The sequence below is a fragment of the Scyliorhinus torazame genome, chromosome 7 (assembly GCF_047496885.1).
Source record: "Scyliorhinus torazame isolate Kashiwa2021f chromosome 7, sScyTor2.1, whole genome shotgun sequence".
Classification (NCBI taxonomy): Eukaryota; Metazoa; Chordata; class Chondrichthyes; order Carcharhiniformes; family Scyliorhinidae; genus Scyliorhinus; species Scyliorhinus torazame.
This window is the reverse complement of record NC_092713.1, coordinates 7,679,708-7,702,432: the sequence shown is the minus strand read 5'-3', so window position 1 is coordinate 7,702,432 and position 22,725 is coordinate 7,679,708. Positions and strand designations below refer to the sequence as shown.

The following is a 22,725-nucleotide window of genomic DNA, read 5'->3' as shown; positions in this document are numbered from 1 at the left end:
AACTCCATTCTGAACATTTCCCATCAACCACCACCCTCTGTCTTCATTCAGCTAGCCAATTTCTGATCCACATCTCTAAATCACCCTCAATCCCCAGCCTCCGTATTTTCTGCAATAGCCTACCGTGGGGAACCTTATCAAACGCTGAAGAATGTCTTCTGAAGAAAGGTTGAGTGAGCTAGGGCTTTTCTCACTGGAGTGAAGACGGCAGTGAGGGGACATGATAGAGGTGTACAAGATGATGAGAGGCATGGATAGAGTGGATAGCCAGAGACTTTTCCCCAGGGTAGAAATGGCTGTCACGAGGGGACATAATTTTAAGGTGATTGGAGGAAGGTATCGGGGAGATGTCAGAGGTTCTTTACACAGAGAGTGGTGGGTGTGTGGAATGCACTGCCAGCAGAGGTGGTGGAGTCAGAGTCATTCGGGACATTTAAGCGACTCTTAGACAGGCACATGGACAGCAGTAAATTGAAGGGGTGTAGGTTAGGTTGATCTTAGATTAGGATAAATGGTCGGCACAACATCGTGGGCTGAAGGGCCCGTACTGTGCTGGACTGTTCTATGTTCTATGTTGTACGTTCCCATTTGGAAAGTGGGAGAAATTGAAAGGGCTGGGCGGCACAATGGTTAGCACTGTGGCTTCACAGTGCCAGAACCTGTGTGCAATTCCCGGCTTGGGTCACTGAGTGGAGTCTGCACGTTCTCCCCGTGTCTGCGTGGGTTTCCTCCGGGGGCTCCGGTTTCCTCCCACAAGTCCCGAAAGACGTGCTTGTTGGGTAATTTGGACATTCTGAATTCTCCCTCAGTGTATCCGAACAGGCGCCGGAATGTGGCGACGAGGGGATTTTCACAGTAACTTCACTGCATCGTTAATGTAAGCCTACTTCTGACACTAATAAAGATTATTATTATAAGAAAGATTCTGCTTGCAAATAGAGCCATTTGTATTTTCTGCGCTGTTGTTTTAGATGTTGAATGCTGGAAAATATTTTTCTTTCCAGTTCAGATGAAGCCTTCAGTAAAGTAAACATGAACTACCGGACGAAGAGTGGGCTCTCTCTTCTTCATCTGTGCTGCATTTGTAACGGTGAGTCACCTCCAGATTCTGCTCTTCCAATGGTCGCCTGGTCAGCCCACTCCTCTTATCCTCTCTCCCTCTGTCCCTCCCTCCTCCTCTGGACACTCCTTAAAACTAACCACTTCGACCAAGCACGTGGTCACATGTCCCAATATCTCCCTCATATGATTAAATATCGTGGGAACAGGAGTAGGCCATTCGGCCCCTCGAGCCTATCCCACCATTCAGTGCAATCATGGCTGATCTGTGACCTAACTCCCTCTCCCGTGGCCCATATCTCTTAATATCTACAAAAATCCATCTCAGATTTAAAATTAACAACTGCTCCAACTTCGACTGCTGTTTGTAGGGGAGAATTCCAAACCTCTACCACTGAAGTTTTTCCAAACATCTCTCCTGTACGGTTTAACCCTAACTCTCAGACCATGCCGCTAGTTTTAGAATCTCCAACATTTGTCTGATAATGCTGCTGTAAAGCACCTCGTGAGATTTTACAAGAATCAAACGGGATTCTCCCCTACCCGGCGGGGCGGGCCGCCCGGAATGTGCGGAATCCTCCGACGGCCGGCGCGAGTTGGCGCATGCGCGGGATCGCCAGCGTGTGCTGGCGTCATCGCATCGCATGCGCAGGGGGGGTTCTTCTCCGCGCCGGCCATGGCGGAGGTTGGCGCGGAGGGCAAGAGTGCCTCCACGGCACATGCCCGCCCGCGGATCGGTGGGCCCCGATCGCGGGCCAGGCCACTGTGGGGGCTCCCCCTGAGGCCAGATTCCCCCAGCGCCCCCCCCCCCGAGTACTCGGCAGGCCGCCCGTGGAGCCAGGTCCCACCGGTACGGACCTGGTTTGATTCACGCCGGCCGAAAACGGGCGGCCGCTCGGCCCATCGCGGGGCGAAGAATCGCCGGGGGGTCGCTGCGAGCGACCGCCGACCAGCACGGCGCGATTCCCGCCCCCGCCAAAACCCCGGCACCGGAGAATTCGGCCGCCGGCGTCGGGGCAGGATTCACGCTGCCGCCCCGGCAATTCTCCAACCCGGCGGAGGGTTGGACAATCCCGCCCCATATAACCTTACAGCACAGAGGGAGACCATTCAGCCCATCGTCTCTGTCCTGGCTCTTCGAACGAGCTATTCAACTAATCTCACTCCCGCGGCTCTTACCCTGCGGCCCTGCAAATCATCCCCTTCAATTATTTATCCAGTTCCTTTGGAAAGTTATTATTGAATCTTTCAGGCAGCACCTTCCAGATCACAACAACTCGCTGTGTAAAAAACATCCTCCTCATCTCCCCCTCTGCCTCACAACAACTCGCTGTGTAAAAAACATCCTCCTCATCTCCCCCTCTGCCTCACAACAACTCGCTGTGTAAAAAACATCCTCCTCATCTCCCCCTCTGCTTCACAACAACTCGCTGTGTAAAAAACATCCTCCTCATCTCCCCCTCTGCCTCACAACAACTCGCTGTGTAAAAAACATCCTCCTCATCTCCCCCTCTGCCTCAAAACAACTCGCTGTGTAAAAAACATCCGCCTCATCTCCCCCTCTGCCTCACAACAACTCGCTGTGTAAAAAACATCCTCCTCATCTCCCCCTCTGCCTCACAACAACTCGCTGTGTAAAAAACATCCTCCTCATCTCCCCCTCTGCCTCACAACAACTCGCTGTGTAAAAAACATCCTCCTCATCTCCCCCTCTGCCTCACAACAACTCGCTGTGTAAAAAACATTCTCCTCATCTCCCCCTCTGCCTCTCAACAACTCGCTGGATAAAAAGCATCCTCCTCATCTCCCCCTCTGCCTCACAACAACTCGCTGTGTAAAAAACATCCTCCTCATCTCCCCCTCTGCCTCACAACAACTCGCTGTGTAAAAAACATTCTCATCTCCCCCTCTGCCTCACAACAACTCGCTGTGTAAAAAACATCCTCCTCATCTCCCCCTCTGCCTCACAACAACTCGCTGTGTAAAAAACATCCTCCTCATCTCCCCCTCTGCCTCACAACAACTCGCTGTGTAAAAAACATCCTCCTCATCTCCCCCTCTGCTTCTTTTCCCGATTCTCTTCAATCTGTGTCCCTCTGGTGACCCTCCCTCCTGTCACTGAAACACTGTCTCCTCATTTACTCCATCAAAACTCTTGCTGATTTTGAACCCCTCGATTCAATCTCCTCTGAACCTTCTCTGCTCCAAGGAGAACAATCCCAGCTTCTCCAGTCTCTCCACATTAACTGAAATCCCACATCCCTGCTTCCAGATCAAATGCTAAATCAGACCCCATCTGCTCTCTCGGGTGATGTGAAAGAACCCGTTTCAGAGAATAGCAGGGGCGATCTCGCCAGTGCCCCGGGGTCAGTATTGATCCCTTGACCAACATCACAAAGCAAACTGATTATCTGATCATTGTAAGGAGTCTTACAACACCAGGTTAAAGTCCAACAGGTTTATTTGGAATCACTAGCTTTCGGGGCAATGCTCCTTCGTCAGGTGAGTCTGAGGAAGGAGCAGTGCTCTGAAAGCTAGTGTTTGAAACAAACCTGTTGGACTTTATCCTGGTGTTGTAAGACTTCGTACTGTGCCCACCCCAGTCCAACGCCGGCATCTCCACATCATATCTGATCATTATCACATTGCTGTATATCGTGCCGATGTGCAAATTGGCTGCCACATTTCCTACACTCCCACAGTAAATCCACTTCATAAGCATTTCATTGATGCTTTTGAATGTTCTGAGGTTGTGAAAGGTGACGTACAAAACACAAGTCTTTCCTTTCTCTATTTTTTCACTTTAATAAATCTCTTCTGCCTGCTCTTCAAGGCCCAGACATCCATCCTAAAGTATGGCCCAGCCAGTGATTTATAAGGTTTATAAAGGCAAGTTGTTTCTCAGGATTGCACCTTAAAACTAGACCCTCCCAGTGAAGGGGACATTCAATCTCCAATCCTGGAGAGTTGATACAACGGTGCTAAGTGTGGTGAATGTATTATACCAATAATCCACCGTTGTATTTGTATCTGTGCTGTTGCCCTTGTATTTGTATCTGTGCTATGCTGTTGCCCTTGTGGGCTTCTCCTATGGGCCATTGTATGGCATTGTCCATAGGGGAACATGTTGGGGCCTGTATGGGCTCCGCCCATGGCTCCTCCCCTTGAAGGGAGGTATAACGAGCAGTCGGCCTGTAGGCGGTTCTCAGTATTGGATCAGTCACAGGCAGGCACTGTTCTAAGTCTGGGGCTTCGATGTTGTGGCCATTTCGGAGACATGGATAGAGCAGGGACAGGAATGGTTGTTGCAGGTGCCGGGGTTAAGATATTTCAGTAAGCTCAGGGAAGCTGGTAAAAGAGGGGGAGGGGTGGCATTGTTAGTCAAGGACAGTATTACGGTGGCAGAAAGGACGTTTGATGAGGACTCGTCTCCTGAGGTAGTATGGGCTGAGGTTAGAAACAGGAAAGGATAGGTCACCCTGTTAGGGGTTTTCTGTAGACCTCCGAAAAGTTCCAGAGATGTAGAGGAAAGGATTGCAAAGATAATTCTGGATAGGAGCGAAAGCAACAGGTTAATTGTTATGGGGGACTTTAACTTTCCAAATATTGACTGCAAACGCTATAGTTCGAGTACTTTAGATGGGTCTGTTTTTGTCCAATGTGTGCCGGTTTCCTGACACAGTATGTAGATAGGCCAACGAGAGGCGAGGCCATATTGGATTTGGTACTGGGTAATGAACCAGGACAGGTGTTAGATTTGGAGTTAGGTGAGCACTTTGGTGATAGTGACCATAATTCGATTACGTTTACTTTAGTGATGGAAAGGGATAGGGAAAGGCAGGGCAAGAGTTATATCTGGGGGAAAGGCAATTATGATGCGATGAGGCAAGACTTAGGATGCATCGGATGGAGAGGAAAACTGCAGGGGATGGGCACAATGGAAATGTGGAACTTGTTCAAGGAACAGCTACTGCGTGTCCTTGATAAGTATGTACCTGTCAGGCAGGGAGGAAGTGGTCGAGCAAGGGAACCGTGGTTTACTAAAGCAGTCGAAACACTTGTCAAGAGGAAGAAGGAGGCTTATGTAAAGATGAGACATGAAGGTTCAGTTCGGGCGCTCGAGAGTTACAAGTTAGCTAGGAAGGACCTAAGGAGAGAGCTAAGAAGGGCCAGAAGGGGACATGAGAAATCTTTGGCAGGTAGGATCAAGGATAACCCTAAAGCTTTCTATAGATATGTCAGGAATAAACGAATGACTAGGGTAAGAGTAGGGCCAGTCAAGGACAGTAGTGGGAAGTTGTGCTTGGAGTCCGAGGAGGTAGGAGAGGTGCTAAATGAATATTTTTCGTCAGTATTCACACAGGAAAAAGACAATGTTGTCGAAGAGAATACTGAGATTCAGGCTACTAGACTAGAAGGGCTTGAGGTTCATAAGGAGGAGGTGTTAGCAATTCTGGAAAGTGTGAAAATAGATGATTCCCCTGGGCCGGATGGGATTTATCCTAGGATTCTCTGGGAAGCTAGGGAGGAGATTGCTGAGCCTTTGGCTTTGATCTTTAAGTCATCTTTGTCTACAGGAATAGTGCCAGAAGACTGGAGGATAGCAAATGTTGTCCCTTTGTTCAAGAAGGGGAGTAGAGACAACCCCGGCAACTATAGACCAGTGAGCCTTACTTCTGTTGTGGGCAAAATCTTGGAAAGGTTTATAAGAGATAGGATGTATAATCATCTGGAAAGAAATAATTTGATTAGAGATAGTCAACACGGTTTTGTGAAGGGTAGGTCGTGCCTCACAAACCTTATTGAGTTCTTTGAGAAGGTGACCAAACAGGTGGATGAGGGTAAAGCAGTTGATGTGGTGTATATGGATTTCAGTAACGCGTTTGATAAGGTTCCCCACGGTAGGCTACTGCAGGAAATACGGAGGCATGGGATTCAGGGTGATTTAGCAGTTTGGATCAGAAATTGGCTAGCTGGAAGAAGACAAAGGGTGCTGGTTGATGGGAAATGTTCAGACTGGAGTCCAGTTACTAGTGGTGTACCACAAGGATCTGTTTTGGGGCCACTGCTGTTTGTTATTTTCATAAATGACCAGGAGGAGGGCGTAGAAGGATGGGTGAGTAAATTTGCAGATGACACAAAAGTCGGTGGAGTTGTGGACAGTGCGGAAGGATGTTACAAGTTACAGAGGGACATAGATAAGCTGCAGCGCTGGGCTGAGAGGTGGCAAATGGAGTTTAATGTTGAAAAGTGTGAGGTGATTCATTTTGGAAGGAATAACAGGAAGACAGAGTACTGGGCTAATGGTAAGATTCTTGACAGTGTGGATGAGCAGAGAGATCTCGGTGTCCATGTACATAGATCCCTGAAAGTTGCCACCCAGGTTGAAAGGGTTGTTAAGAAGGCGTACGGTGTGTTAGCTTTTATTGGTAGAGGGATTGAGTTTGGGAGCCATGAGGTCATGTTGCAGCTGTACAAAACTCTGGTGCGGCCGCATTTGGAGTATTGCGTGCAATTCTGGTCGCCACATTATAGGATGGATGTGGAAGCATTGGAAAGGGTGCAGAGGAGATTTACCAGAACGTTGCCTGGTATGGAGGGAAGATCTGATGAGGAAAGGCTGAGGGACTTGAGGCTGTTTTCGTTAGAGAGAAGAAGGTTAAGAGGTGACTTAATTGAGGCATACAAGATGATCAGAGGATTGGATAGGGTGGACAGTGAGAGCCTTTTTCCTCGGACGGTGATGTCTAGCATGAGGGGACATAGCTTTAAATTGAGGGGAGATAGAAATAAGACAGATGTCAGAGGTAGGTTCTTTACTCAGAGAGCAGTAAGGGCGTGGAATGCCCTGCCTGCAACAGTAGTGGACTCGCCAGCACTAAGGGCATTCAAATGGTCATTGGATAGACATATGGATGATGAGCGAATAGTGTAGATGGGCTTTAGAGTGGTTTCACAGGTCGGCGCAACATCGAGGGCCAAAGGGCCTGTACTGCGCTGTAATGTTCTATGTTCTATGTTCTAAGTTGATTAAAGCCACGGTTTACTTCTACTCATGTCTCGAGTGAATTGATGGTCGCATCAATTTAATCAACTTAAACGAAACGATGGAATCGGCTCTCAAACCTGACCGACTGGAACTCGATCCGCAGACCGTGGAAGCGAAATACATTTTTTTGCACGGGCTCCGCTGCTTCAAGGCCTATCTCGCAGCCTCCTCCACGCCTTCCGTCACCGCGAACAGAAGCTGAGCCTCCTCCTCGCACGGGTGAGCCATCGAATCTCTGGTCAACTCGACGGGGCCTCCTCCTACGCAGACGCCCTCGCGATGCTCGAACGCCTCTATGTACGGGCCGTGAACGAGGTCTACGTGCGACACATCCTCACCACTCGCCGCCAGCGCCCCGGGGAATCGCTAGAATACTACCTACGCGACCTCAAAGCCCTTGCACGCAGCTGCTACTACCAGGTCATTACGGCCACTCAACATATGATCCTCGCCGTCCGAGACGTCTACGTGGCGGGAGTCCGATCCAACTACGTGAGACAGCGCCTACTCGAAAAGGGGGCCCTGGACCTGGATCAGACGGTAAAGTTAGCCTCCTCTCTGGAAGTAGTGTTCCAGAGCCTTACCGCGTTCCCGGCTGACCATGCAATCCCCTCGTGAACCCCTGACCACGCGACTACCCCAGGCCTGTGCCGCGCGGCCGCCCGCCCACCATGGGGGGTTACCCTGCTATTTCTGCGGCCAGTCCCAACACCCCCGGCAGCACTGCCCGGCCCGCAACGCGAACTGCAGCAGCTACGGGAGAAAAGGACATCTCGCCAAAGTTTGCCTGGCCAGGTCCAAGAACTCTAACTCACAGGCCCGATCCTCAGACTCACAGGCCCGCAGACCCCGCAGTGTGGCAGCGTGTCTGCCGACTCCGACCCCTGTAGGCGTGTCATCAGCCTCGTGCTATCCGTGGGGGCAGCCATCTTCCAGCCCTCACAGCACGTGCGACTCACGGGGGCCGCCATCTTAGCCATCCTCCCCCACACGGCCGCCGTGTGCGATCCATGGGGGCTGCCATCTTGGACACCATCTTCCTCACCGCTCGCCACGCTCGACCAACGGGTGCCGCCATCTTGGCCGCCATCTGCTACGCCGCTCGATGCGTACGATCAACAAGGGCAGCCATCGCGGAACCGCCCCAGCTCCTCCGACCACGCCGGCTACCCGCAACTCAGCGCGGTCACCCTGGACCAGTCGCGACCCAAGCACCTCCGGAGCTCTATGATGACCGTCCGGGTAAATGGGCACAAGACGCCTTGCCTGTTCGACTCCGGGAGCACGGAGAGCTTCATTCACCCGGACATGGTAAGATGCTGCTCGCTCACAATTTTCCCGGCGCACCAAACCATCTCCCTCGCCTCTGGGTCACACTCGGTGCAAATCCGAGGGTGCACTACCGCAACCCGAGCAATACAGGGCGCCAAGTACGCCAATTTTAAATTACATGTGCTCCCAGACCTCTGCGCTCCTCTCCTATTGGGACTAGATTTCCAATGCAACCTCAGGAGTCTAACCCTGAAGTTCAGGGGCCCCTGCCCCCACTCACCATATGCAGCCTCGCGACCCTAAAAGTAGATCCTCCCCCACTCTTCTCAAACCTCACCGCTGACTGCAAACCAGTCGCTACCAGAAGCAGGCAGTATAGCATACAGGACAGGACTTTTATTAGGTCCGAGGTCCAGTGACTCTTGCGGGAGGGAATCATCGAGGCCAGCAGTAACCTCTGGAGAGCTCAGGTGGTGGTCGTCAAGACCGGGGAAAAGTTACGGATGGTTGTAGATTACAGCCAAACCATAAACCCCCTTCCCCGGATTGCAGACATGGTAAATCAGATCGCACACTGCCGGGTGTTCTCCACGGTAGATCTGAAGTCTGCATACCACGAGCTCCCAATCCGCCCGGAGGAACGCCACTACACGGCTTTTGAGGCAGACGGCCGCCTTTTCCACTTCCTCCCGGTCCCCTTTTGCGTCACGAACGGGGTTTCGGTGTTCCAACGAGCGATGGACCGAATGGTGGACCAGTACGGGCTGCGGGTCACATTTCCGTACTTGGACAATGTCACCATCTACGGCCATGATCAGCAGGACCACGACGCCAACCTCCACAGATTTCTCCAAACCGCCAAAACCCTAAACCTCACCTACAACAAGGAGAAATGCGTTTTCCGCACAACCAGACTAGCCATCCTCGGCTACGTCGTGGAAAACGGGGTTCTAGGACCCGACCCCTACCGCAGCTCCCCCTCCCCACTGCCCCAAGGCCCTGAAAAGGTGCCTCGGGTTCTTTTCATATTACGCCCAGTGGGTCCCCAACTATGCGGACAAAGCCCGCCCACTAATCAAGGCCACCATCTTCCCACTGGCGGCCGAGGCCCGCCAGGCCTTCCGCTGCATCAAAGTGGACATTGCCAAAGCCGCGATGCGCACGGTGGATGAGTCCGTCCCCTTCCAGGTGGAGAGCGACGTCTCAGAGGTTGCTCTCGCCGCCACTCTCAACCAAGCAGGCAGACCGGTAGCGTTTTTTTCGCGCACCCTCACCACCTCTGAAATTCGGCACTCCTCAGTCGAGAAGGAAGCCCAAGCCATTGTGGAAGCCGTGCGGCACTGGAGGCACTACCTCGCTGGTAGGAGGTTTACCTTCGTCACCGACCAACGATCCATAGCCTTCATGTTCGATAATACGCAGCGGGGCAAGATCAAGAACGATAAGATCTTGAGGTGGAGGATCAAACTCTCCACCTATAATTACGATATAGTATATTGCCCTGGGAAGCTCAAAGAGCCGCCAGATGCCCTGTCCCGCGGCACATGCGCCAGCGCGCAAGATGACCGACTACGGGCTATCCACGATGACCTCTGCCACCCGGGGGTCACCCGGCTTATCCACTATATCAAGGCCAGCAACTTGCCCTACTCCACTGAGGAGGTCAGAGCCATGACCAGGGACTGCCCAATCTGTGCGGAGTGTAAACCGCACTTCTATCGACCGGATAAGGCCCACCTGGTAAAGGCATCCCGGCCCTTTGAGCGTCTCAGTATCGATTTCAAAGGGCCCCTCCCCTCCAATAACTGCAATACATATTTCCTCAATATTATCGATGAGTTCTCCCGCTTCCCCTTTGCAATCCCTTACCCCGACATGACCACGTCCACCATCATTAAAGCCCTACATAGTGTTGTCATCCTGTTTGGTTCCCCCAATTACGTCCACAGTGACCGGGGCTCGTCGTTCATGAGCGACGAACTGCGTCAGTACCTGCTCAGTAAGGGCATCGCCTCGAGCAGGACTACCAGTTATAACCCCAGGGGAAACGGGCAGGTGGAGAGGGGGAATGCGACGGTCTGGAAGACCGTCCTCCTGGCCCCGCAGTCCAGGAATCCCCCAGTTTCTCACTGGCAGGAGGTCATCCCCGAGGCGCTCCACTCTATTAGGTCCCCACTTTGCACGGCCACAACCGAGACCCCTCATGACCGCCTATTTGTTTTCCCAAGGAGATCCACCTCAGGGGCCTCGCCTCCGCCCTGGCTGAAGACACCGGGGCCCGTCCTACTCAGAAAACACGTCAGGAACCATGGGCGAAATTCTCCTACCCGCCCCGCCCCATTTCTGCCCCGGCCGGCGGGAGTCTCCGTAACACTGGCCGGTCAATGGGGTTTCCCATTGTGGGGCAGCCCCACGCCGTCGGGAAACCCCCGGGCGCCGGCAAGACGGAGACTCCCGCCGGCGGAGAATGACGCCCCATAAGTCCGATCCTCTGGTAGAGAGGATCCAGCTCCTACACTCCAGCCCCCAGTACGCTTATATCAAACACCCCGATGGCCGACAGGATACGGTCTTCCTCCGAGACCTGGTGCCCGCCGGTTCCACCACCATCACCACCGCCGCCCCTCCACCATATCCCACCCAACCTACCATGAACCAGCTTACCCGCCCCTACCTGGCTCCCGCGCTACCTCCCGCCCGCTATCGCCCGTTCACCGACCAACAGGAATGAAGAGACGCTCCAGAAGAGACGCTCCCGGAGTCCACGTCTGTACCCGCACCGGTGCCCTCACTACCGATGCCAGCAGGGACAAGTTTAACACCCGGGCCAGCAACAATGCCAGAGCTTCGGCGATCACGGCGCACCGGCTGAACTTATGAACCCGTCACCCCTGCCGGACTTAATTTTTTTAACAGGGGGTGAATGTGGTGAATGTATTATACCAATAATCCACCATTGTATTTGTATCTGTGCTGTTGCCCTTGTATTTGTATCTGTGCTATGCTGTTGCCCTTGTGGGCTTCTCCTATGGGCCATTGTATAGCATTATCCACAGGGGAACATGTTGGGGCCTGTATGGGCTCCGCCCATGGCTCCTCCCCTTGAAGGGAGGTATAAAGAGCAGTCGACCTGGAGGCGGGTCTCAGTATTGGATCAGTCGCAGGCAGGCACTGTTCTAAGTTGGTTAAAGCCACGGTTTACTTTTACTCTTGTCTCGAGTGAATTGATGGTCGCATCACTAGGTTGCTTCCATTGACTTTTACATTCCATTCCTTCCCCCAATGCAAGATGATTTTTCTTATTTATTAATTCTCAGGATGTGGGTGTTGCTGCCAAAGCCTCACACTTACTGCCCATCACCCGTTTCCCACGTGGGATTTAGGTGTGCTTCCTATTTGAACTCTTGGCATCTGTGCAGTGACTTATTTTTGGCAGCAATTGTGCGTCTCGCTCGGCCGTTACAGAGGGGCAGTTATGAGCAAACAACATTTCTGTGGGTCTGGAGTCACGTGTAGGCCAGAGCGGGTAAAGGTGGAAGATTTCCCTCACAATGATCCAGATGACGATTCAATAGCTTCAAACTTTCTTAGATTAGCGTTTCATTCTAGACTTATTTAATTTCATGTTGCATTTAGAGGGCATGGTTTAGTGCTGTGCTGGGCATGTTTAGCCAGGTGATTCCGGGCGCAGGCAGCGCCAAGACCGACCACGCGGTTGAATGGGACTCTGCTTCATTTGTGGGCCTCGGTAAGGAAGGCCCCACCAAGGCCCCACTTCGTCCAATTTTCTGCCTAACTGCTCACTTGAGTATGCAAATTTAGCCGCCGCCCATGGTGGGCAGGATCCAGCTAGCGGCGCATTGCAAGACCCCATCAGATCTCGCGAGGCATAATGAGCCGGGTAAATCTCGCGAGAGGGCGCTCTCCAGACTTACCGGCCGCGTCACATCCCGATCGGGCGCGATGCGGCCCTTAGATCGCGCCCCAAACCTTTGAACTCATCACTCTGTGTGATTAGTCAAACCCTCTGCGCTCCAGGCTCAGCAGCATAGCCACCGGACTGAGTATTTCAACACAAACTATTGTTCCTTAAAAGGTACGAAGGTCCATGTCAGGACCCTGATGCTGAAAGGCCTTCGCCCATCCAGGCTGACCAGGAATGGATTCACAGCTCTGCATCTGGCTGCCTTTAAGGTGAGTGCATGGAAACAGACTAACTGGAGGAATATCCGACAGCTTCAACCATTGAGATTTACATCCGACTCTCTATGTTTGTGACATGTACAATATGCAACATGTGAGGAGAAGGAGGCCATTCAGCCCCTCGAACAAGTTCCACAATTTAATAATAACAATGATAATAATAATTGCCTATTGTCACAAGTAGGCTTCAATTAAGTTACTGAGAAAAGCCCCTAGTCGCCACATTCCTGCGCCTGTTCGGGGAGGCCGCTACGGGAATTTGATTAGATTATGACTGATCTGTATCTTTGCTTTATCTACTTGCCTTGGCACTCCAACCCATAATCTCCTAACTGGGCAGAAATCTCCCAAACTCAGGTTTGACATTTTTAATTGATCCCCAGCCTTTTGGGAGCGAGAGAGTTCCAGGTGAGGTATGAGTGACTGCCCTCGACATCGAGGCAGCGTTTGACCAAGTGTGGCATCAGGGAGGCTGAACAAAACTGGAGCCAATGGGGATCAGGGGGTAAATCTTTCGCTGGTTGGAGCTACACCCGGCACAAAGGAAGATGGTTGTGGTTGTTGGAGGTCAATCATCTCAGCCCCCCTGGGCAGCACGGTGGCTCAGTGGTTAGCACTGCTGCCTCACGGCACTGAGGACCCGGGTTCGATCCTGGCCCAGGGTCACTGTCCGTGTGGAGTTTGTACATTCTCCCCGAGTCTGTGTGGGTCTCACCCCACAACCCAAAGGTGTGCAGGGTAGGTAGATTGGCCACGCTAAACTGCCCCGTAATTGGAAACAATAGGAATTGGGCACTTTAAATTTATTTACATTTCTTTTTTAAATCACCTCTGTTCCAGAACATCATTGCAGGAGTTCCTCAGGTAGTGTCCCAGGTTTCAGCTGATTCGTTCACGACCTTCCACCCGAATTAAGGTCAGAAGTGGCAATATTCACCGATGACTGCACAATGTTCAGCAGAGTTCGCGACTCCTCAGATAATGAAGCAGTCCCTGTCCAAATGCAGCAAGACCCGGACAATATCCAGGCTCGGGGCTGACGAGTAATATTTGTTCACACAAGGGCCGGCAATGACCCTCTCATACAAGAGAGGGTCTGAGCAAACATGTTTTGACCCAGAGGGCGGTGGGAATATGGAACGTGCTGCCTGAGGGGGTGATGGAGGCAGGAACTCTCACAATACTCAAGAAACATCTGGACGGGCACTTAAATCGCCAAAGCAGAGCAGGATATGGACAAAGTGCTGGTAAATGGGATTAGTATAGATTGGTATTTGATGGTCAGCATCGACATGGTAGGCCGAAGGGCCTGTTTCTGTATGATTCTGAGAGAATTCTGACTTTATGATTCTGAGAGAGGATTTAACCATCAGCCCTTGATATTTGAAATGAAATGAAATGAAAATCGCTTATTGTCACAAGTTGGCTTCAATGAAGTTACTGTGAAAAGCCCCTAGTTGCCACATTCCCCCGCCTGTTCGGGGAGGCTGGTACGGGAATTGAACCGTGCTGCTGGCCTGCCTTGGTCTGCTTTCAAAGCCAGCTATTTAGCCCAGTGTGCTAAACCAGCCCCTAAACATTCACTGGCATTACTGTCGCTAAACCCCCCTCAATCAACATCCTGGGGGTTACCATTGATCAGAAACTGAACTGGACCCAGCCACATTAATACTGTGGCTACCAGGGCATTTCATTTCGGTAGGTGTAACATCGAGGGGAAATATACCGTAAATGGCAAAACTCTTAGGAATTTAGAAAGTCAGAGAGATCTGGGTGTGCAGGTCCACAGATCTTTGAAGGTGGCAACACAAGTGGACAAGGTAGTCAAGAAAGCAGACGGAATGCTTGCCTTCATTGGACAGGGCATCGAGTATAAAAACTGGCAAGTCATGCTGCAGTTGTATAGAACCTTGGTAAGGCCGCACTTAGAATATTGCTCACAATTCTGGTTGCCACACTACCAGAAGGATGTGGAGGCTTTGGAGAGGGTGCAGAGGAGGTTTACCAGGATGTTGCCTGGTCTGGAGGGTGTTCGCTATGTGGAGACACTGAATAGACTCGCATTCTCTCAGTAGCGACCCTCTGACAGTGCAGCACTCCCTCAGTACTGACCCTCTGACAGTTCAGCACACCCTCAGTACTGACCCTCTGACAGTCAGCACTCTCTCAGTACTGATCCTCTGACAGTGCGGCACTCCCTCAGTAGAGACCCTCTGACAGTTCAGCACTCCCTCAGTACTGACTCTCTGACAGTGCAGCACTCCCTCAGTACTGACCCTCTGACAGTGCAGCACTCCCTCAGTACTGACCCTCTGACACTGCAGCACACCCTCAGTACTGACCCTCTGACAGTGCAGCACTCCCTCAGGACTGACCCTCTGACAGTGCAGCACTCCCTCAGTACTGACCCTCTGACAGTGCAGCACTCCCTCAGAACTGACTCTCTGACAGTGCAGCACTCCCACAGTACTGACCCTCTGACAGTGCAGCACTCCCTCAGTACTGACCCTCTGACAGTGCTGCACTCCCTCAGTACTGACCCTCTGACAGTGAAGCACTCCCTCAGTACTGATCCTCTGACAGTGCAGCACTCCCTCAGTACTGACCCTCTGACAGTTCAGCACACCCTCAGTACTGACCCTCTGACAGTCAGCACTCTCTCAGTACTGATCCTCTGACAGTGCGGCACTCCCTCAGTAGAGACCCTCTGACAGTGCAGCACTCCCTCAGTACTGACTCTCTGACAGTGCAGCACTCCCTCAGTACTGACCCTCTGACAGTGCAGCACTCCCTCAGTACTGACCCTCTGACACTGCAGCACACCCTCAGTACTGACCCTCTGACAGTGCAGCACTCCCTCAGGACTGACCCTCTGACAGTGCAGCACTCCCTCAGTACTGACCCTCTGACAGTGCAGCACTCCCTCAGAACTGACTCTCTGACAGTGCAGCACTCCCACAGTACTGACCCTCTGACAGTGCAGCAGTCCCTCAGTACTGACCCCCTTACAGTGCAGCACTCCCTCAGTACTGACCCTCTGACCGTGTAGCACTCCCTCAGCACTGATCCTCTGACAGTGCAGCACTCCCTCAGTACTGACCCTCTGACAGTGCAGCACTCCCTCAGTACTGACCCTCTGACAGTGCAGCACTCCCTCAGTACTGACCCTCTCACAGTGCAGCACTCCCTCGGTACTGACCCTCTGACAGTGCAACACTCCCTCAGTACTGACCCTCTGACAGTGCAGCACTCCCACAGTACTGACCCTCTGACAGTGCAGCACTCCCTCAGTACTGACCCTCTGACACTGCAGCACTCCCTCAGTACTGACCCTTTGACAGTGCAGCACTCCCTCAGTACTGACCCTCTGACAGTGCAGCACTCCCTCGGTACTGACCCTCTGACAGTGCAACACTCCCTCAGTACTGACCCTCTGACAGTGCAGCACTCCCTCAGTACTGACCCTCTGACACTGCAGCACTCCCTCAGTACTGACCCTCTGACAGTGCAGCACTCCCTCGGTACTGACCCCATGACAGTTCAGCACTCCCTAAGTACTGACCCTCTGACAGTCAGCACTCTCTCAGTACTGACCCTCTGACAGTGCAGCACTCCCTCAGTACTGAACCTCTGACAGTGCAGCGCTCCCTCAGTACTGACTCTCTGACAGTCAGCACTCTCTCAGCACTGACCCTCTGATAGTGCAGCACTCCCTCAGTACTGACCCTCTGACAGTGCAGCGCTCCCTCAGTACTGACCCTCTGACAGTGCGACACTCCCTCAGTAATGACCCTCTGACTGTGCAGCACTCCCTCAGTACTGACTCTCTGACAGTGCAGCACTCCCTCAGTACTGACGCTCTGACAGTGCAGCACTCCCACAGTACTGACCCTCTGACAGTGCAGCAGTCCCTCAGTACTGATCCCCTTACAGTGCAGCACTCCCTCAGTACTGACCCTCTGACCGTGTAGCACTCCCTCAGTACTGATCCTCTGACAGTGCAGCACTCCCTCAGTACTGACCCTCTGACACAGCAGCACTCCCTCAGTACTGACCCTCTGACAGTGTAGCACTCCCTCAGTACTGACCCTCTGACAGTGCAGCACTCCCTCGGTACTGACCCTCTGACAGTGCAACACTCCCTCAGTACTGACCCTCTGACAGTGCAGCACTCCCACAGTACTGACCCTCTGATAGTGCAGCACTCCCTCAGTACTGACCCTCTGACACTGCAGCACTCCCTCAGTACTGACCCTCTGACAGTGCAGCACTCCCTCAGTACTGACCCTCTGACAGTGCAGCGCTCCCTCAGCACACTCTCTGACAGTGCAGCACTCCCTCAGTACTGATCCTCTGACAGTGCAGCACTCCCTCAGTACTGACTCTCTGACAGTGCAGCACTCCCTCAGTACTGATCCTCTGACAGTGCAGCACTCCCACAGTACTGACCCTCTGACAGTGCAGCAGTCCCTCAGTACTGACCCCCTTACAGTGCAGCACTCCCTCAGTTCTTACCCTTTGACAGTGCAGCACTCCCTCAGTACTGATCCTCTGACAGTGCAGCACTCCCTCAGTACTGACCCTCTGACACTGCAGCACTCCCTCAGTACTGACCCTCTGACAGTGCAGCACTCCCTCGGTACTGACCCCATGACAGTTCAGCACTCCCTCAGTACTGACCCTCTAACAGTCAGCACTCTCTCAGTACTGACCCTCTGACAGTGCAGCACTCCGTCAGTACTGACCCTCTGACAGTGCAGCACTCCCTCAGTACTGAACCTCTGACAGTGAGCACTCTCTCAGTACTGACCCTCTGACAGTGCAGCACTGCCTCAGTACTGACCCTCTGACATTGCAGCAGTCCCTCAGTACTGACCCTCTGACAGTGCAGCATTCCCTCAGTACTGACCCTCTGACAGTGCGGCACTCCCTCAGTGCTGACCCTCTGACAGTGCAGCACTCCCTCAGTACTGACCCTCTGACAGTGCATCACTCCCTCAGTACTGACCCTCTGACAGTGCAGCACCTCCTCAGTACTGACCCTCTGACAGTGCAGCACTCCCTCAGTACTGACCCTCTGACAGTGCAGCACTCCCTCAGTACTGACCCTCTGACAGTGCAGCACTCCCTCAGTACTGACCCTCTGACAGTGCAGCACTCCCTCAGTACTGACCCTCTGACAGTGCAGCACTCCCTCAGTACTGACCCTCTGACAGTGCAGCACTCCCTCAGTACTGACCCTCTGACAGTGCAGCACTCCCTCAGTACTGACCCTCTGACAGTGCAGCACTCCCTCAGTACTGACCCTCTGACAGTGCAGCACTCCCTCAGTACTGACCCTCTGACAGTGCAGCACTCCCTCAGTACTGACCCTCTGACAGTGCAGCACTCCCTCAGTACTGACCCTCTGACAGTGCAGCACTCCCTCAGTACTGACCCTCTGACAGTGCAGCACTCCCTCAGTACTGACCCTCTGACAGTGCAGCACTCCCTCAGTACTGACCCTCTGACAGTGCAGCACTCCCTCAGTACTGTCCCTTGACAGTGCAGCACTCCCTTAGCCCTGCACCTAGTGTCAGACTGGATCGTATCTTCATATCTCTGGACTGGGACTTAAAGCCTTGATGTTTTCGTGAAGAGGAGTGCCGTGTCTGACACAAAGTTCGTCAAATTACTTGAGGTCGATATTAGTGGAGAAACATTAGCTGTGTGTGGGAGATAGATTGCTGCAGTTTAATAAATGGATATATGTAAGATGCTCTTTAACAATCTTCAATCAGATCACAGAATTAAACTTTGGAAACTGCAGCATTCTGAATAAAAAGGATGAGCGTACTGGGTTACGGGCTGAAAGTAAAGGAATGAAACTAGATGAGTTGCTGAATAGTCAGCGGCTCCAGACTCCTTCTGCCCTGTAACATTGCTAAATGAAAGTAGACTGATTGTGTGGCTGAATGGAGGAGTTTGGAGTGACAGAAATGCAGTCAGTTCCTGTGGCTTCAAAAACACCTCCTTGAGCTTTTGGTTTTATCATAAGAGGTTTTGACTGATCAATGCAGAGTGGTGTTGTGGTTCTTGTCATGATATCCACATCAGCATATCATGGTGCAATCACATACACACTGATGGACAGGTAGTTGGACCAACCAACACACACACACAACATCGCAGCCAATCACCAGTGAGAGCACACGCACTATAAAACAGTGAACACCACTGTTCCCGCTCATTCTACCAGGAGACAGCTCAGAGCACAGAGCTCACAGCGTGCCACTCAGACATAGACCATGTGCTGAGTGCCTCACTAAGATAGTGATAGGGCTGGGTCCACAGGCTAGCTGGTGAAGCACGTACCCAAGCCAGTAGTTAGTTGTTACCGTTGTTGAGACAATAAAACAGAGTTGCACCATCTACAGCCGTGTTGGATCATTTGTGCATCGGAACACCCAACACGACAGTTCTGTTGTAACGTAGAGGAGGGAAGGTTGCACATGTCTCTGCAAAAGTAATGTCACTCCTTAGAGACTCCATAACTCCATTAAGTTGATCTTTTCTCTACACCTTGCTATAACTAACATTATATTCTGCAGTCTCTCCTTCCTTCCCTATGCACGGTTTGCATTGTGTGTACAGCATGCAAGAAACAATACTTTTCACTGTAACACATGTGACAATAATAAATCAAATCAAATCAAAACCTATACATGGCCCCTTATTTTAGAGTCTGACAAGGTGAAAATAAACAAATAGTTTGTTGATCTGCAGGACAGCGCAGAGCTGGTCACAGCATTGCTCCATGGAGGGGCTGATATTCAGCAGGTCGGCTATGGAGCCCTCACATCTCTTCATATTGCCACAATTGCTGCAAACAATGAGGTAAGGAATCATTCTCAAAGCAACAATAGTAACTTGTGTTTAAATAGCACCTTTAATGGGCAGCACGGCAGCAGTGGTTAGCACAATTGCTTCACTGCTCCAGGGTCCCAGGTTCGATTCCGGCTTGGGTCACTGTCTGTGCGGAGTCTGCACGTTCTCCCCGTGTGTGCGCGGGTTTCCTCCGGGTGCTCCGGTTTCCTCCCACAAGTCCTGAAAGATGTAGGGGCGGGATTCTCCGACCCCCCCGCCGGGCTGGAGAATCGCCGGGGGGGGGCCGGCGTGAATCCCGCCCCCTCCGGCTGCTGAATTCTCCGGCGCCGGGGCTTTGGCGGGGGTGGGAATCGCGCCTGTCGACGGCCGCCGGTAGCGGCCCCCCCACCCGGCGGTTCTCCAGCCCGCGATGGGCCGAGTGGCCGCCCGTTCTCGGCCTGTCCCGCCGGCGTAAATTAGACCTGGTACTAACCGGCGGGACCTGGCTCTGCGGGCGGCCTCCGGGGTCCTCGGGGGCGGGGGACTCTGGCCCCGGGAGGTGCCCCCACGGTGGTCTGGCCCACGATCGGGGCCCACCGATCCGCGGGCGGGCCTGTGCCGCGGGGGCACTCTTTCCCTCCGCACCGGCTGCTGTGGACCTCCGCCATGACCGGCGCGGAGATGGACCCCCCACGCTGGCGCTCCCGCGCATGCGCCAACCCCACCGGCGCCGGCCTAGCTCCTGAAGGTGTGGAGGATTCAGCGCGTTCCGGGCGGCCCGACGCCGGCGTGGATCACTCCACTCCTCACCGCCGGTACGGCCCGCCCCGCCGGGTAGGGGAGAATCTCACCCGTGAATTTCACTGAAATTAGGTGAATTGGGCAGTCTGAATTCTCCCTCTGTGTACCCAAACAGGTGCCGGAATGTGGCGACTAGTGGTTTTCCACAGTAACTTCACTGCAGAGTTAATGTAAGCCCACTCTTCAGCTGCCAGGGCCCTAAGGTTTAGAATTCTCTCCCTAAACCCCTCTGTGTGTCTCTCTCTCTCTCCCTCTGTCTCTTTCTCTCTCTCTCACATTCTCTCTGTCATGATATTCAAACACACACATCATGATAGACACACCAACAGACAAATCAGAACACACAACACCACAACCAATGACAGAAAGATATAAAAGCACAGACACGACCCCCGGTGGTCAGTATTAGCTGCAGAGGAGGACCAGGACAGACCTACTACACGACACACTCAGGGAGACAGCACGTGCAGAGTATCCAGAACGAACTGTATTATAAGAGTTCTAATAAAATAGAGTTGTACCACATACAACTGTGTTGGCTCATCTGTGCACCAGAGCACCCAACACCACATGGTACAGGAGTGGATCGATACCTGCCGGCATACCTCAGTGTACAGAGACAACCAGCAGTGCCCAGGCAAAATGATAGAGCTCCCGGTTCCGCAGCCGCTCCAGTGCCACGGCGACCTCCGCGAAAACTGGCGGCGATTCCGGCAAATGTTCGAGTTGTTCCTGGCGGCAGCTGAACTCCAAGACCTGGATGATAGGGAAAAAATTGAATTTCTCCTCACCATCGCCGGTGCAAGGGCAAGAGAAATATTCACAAGGTTCAGGTTCTTCAGGAGGCAGCAAAGGTACGATTACCAGGCAGTCCTGGACAAATTCTCCAAGTACTGTGAAGAAAACGCAATCCAATTGGCAAGTAAAGGTAAGAAAAGCTGCAGTACTCACCTCGTGGCTGGGATCCCGGAGCCCGAATTCCCAGAGGCCGAAATCCCGGGCCTGAGAGAGGGCTGGGTCGAGGTCGGCGGCCATCTTGCTAAAGGTATAACGCTAGCACAGTTGCGCGAGAAGTGCGCAGAACCGGAAGTTTCGTTTGCGCATGCGCGAGATGCTGCGCATGCGCAGTCAAGAAAACAGCCATCGGTAAAGGAACAGCGATCTGAGCATGCGCAGTCGCTTCCTACGTGCTACATACCGAGCGTCAGGATGTCAGAGGCCCAAGACTGGATCAATTTAAAGGGGAAACGTCCCAAATCCAATTTAAAAGGGAAACGTCCCAAATCAAAAAAACAAAAATCTGTTAAAGCTGTAAAACAACCTTCCCTCACCTGGAATGACAGCGCAGTGCCGCAAATTGACCCAGGAGATGAATTTTACCTCCGAAGAACCCTCCGACAAGCAGTTACCTACGCACAAGCCGATGATTCCGACCTTGAATACTTCGATGACGATTTTTACAGTGTTTCCGGACCTCGCGAGCCCAATGATAGCTCCGTGGTCCTATATGACTATGACTCGGACGAACCTTTTGTGTTGCACATTGGCGGCCCCCACATTGAATCCGACGCAGATGCGGATTCATTTTTCGGATTTGAGGATCTTCAACCCAGCAGATATGACGTTCCAACTTATCAGTACCGGATGATGCTGCAGCCTGACATTACCAGACAGGGAGCGGTGCAAGCACACGGAGAGTGCCCTGCTGCCACACAGAGCGTGGTCCACGTCCCGCTCAACGTTCCCGACTCTATGAAAGAAGACATGCAAGACTCCAGAGTGCAGTCCTCGCATGAACCAGAAGTGACTCCAGTGTCACAAGCTTCCACAGCAAGCTCGTGGACAGCCTCCACGATAGAAGTAACGCAAGACTCCAGAGCGCAGTCCTTGCACGAACAAGAAGTGACTCCAGTGTCACAAGTCTCCACAGAGAGCTCGTGGACAGCCTCCACGATAGAAGCAACGCAAGACTCCAGAGCGCAGTCCTTGCACGGACAAGAAGTGACTCCAGTGTCACAAGCCTCCACAGAGAGCTCGTGGACGGACTCCACGATGGAAGGAACGCAAGACTCCAGAGCGCAGTCCTTGCAGGAACAAGACCATGAGGGTCTAGCAACCTCTCCTGACCAACCAGCGGCAGACGATGCAAGTCTGCCATGCTCCCGTGAACAGCAAGAAGGCTATAACAGCCTACCATGCTCCACTACACAGCAGCATGACCATGACGGTCTCTCATGCTACAATAAAGGGCACAGCGCTGAAGACTGTTCAAGCCCAACTGAAGACAAGCCAAAGAAATCGCCTCGTCCAAGCCCGAAGAAAAAAGGTTTATGCGCTGACCTTCAGGATCATTGTAGCCGAACAGAGATTAATAATGCAGCACGGCCACAGAAGGATGCTGAGGATTTGCTAACGAAATTAATTGTATGTTTAACTTGCAAGGAGCAGACTGAGAATTGCCAGTGTTTTAGTACGGATCGAAAAAATGGACAAGA

The 22,725-nt window shown here is 52.6% G+C and overlaps 1 protein-coding gene across 1 annotated transcript in view; it reads left to right on the top strand.

The window, feature by feature from the left end:
* The window catches only part of tnni3k (TNNI3 interacting kinase), a 210,991-nt gene that overhangs the window by 9,240 nt on the left and 179,026 nt on the right, over positions 1-22,725 (top strand). The window contains 3 exon segments of the mRNA XM_072510295.1: positions 1,005-1,090; positions 12,477-12,574; positions 19,349-19,459. Of these exon segments, the coding sequence (XP_072366396.1) occupies positions 1,005-1,090; positions 12,477-12,574; positions 19,349-19,459 (295 nt within the window).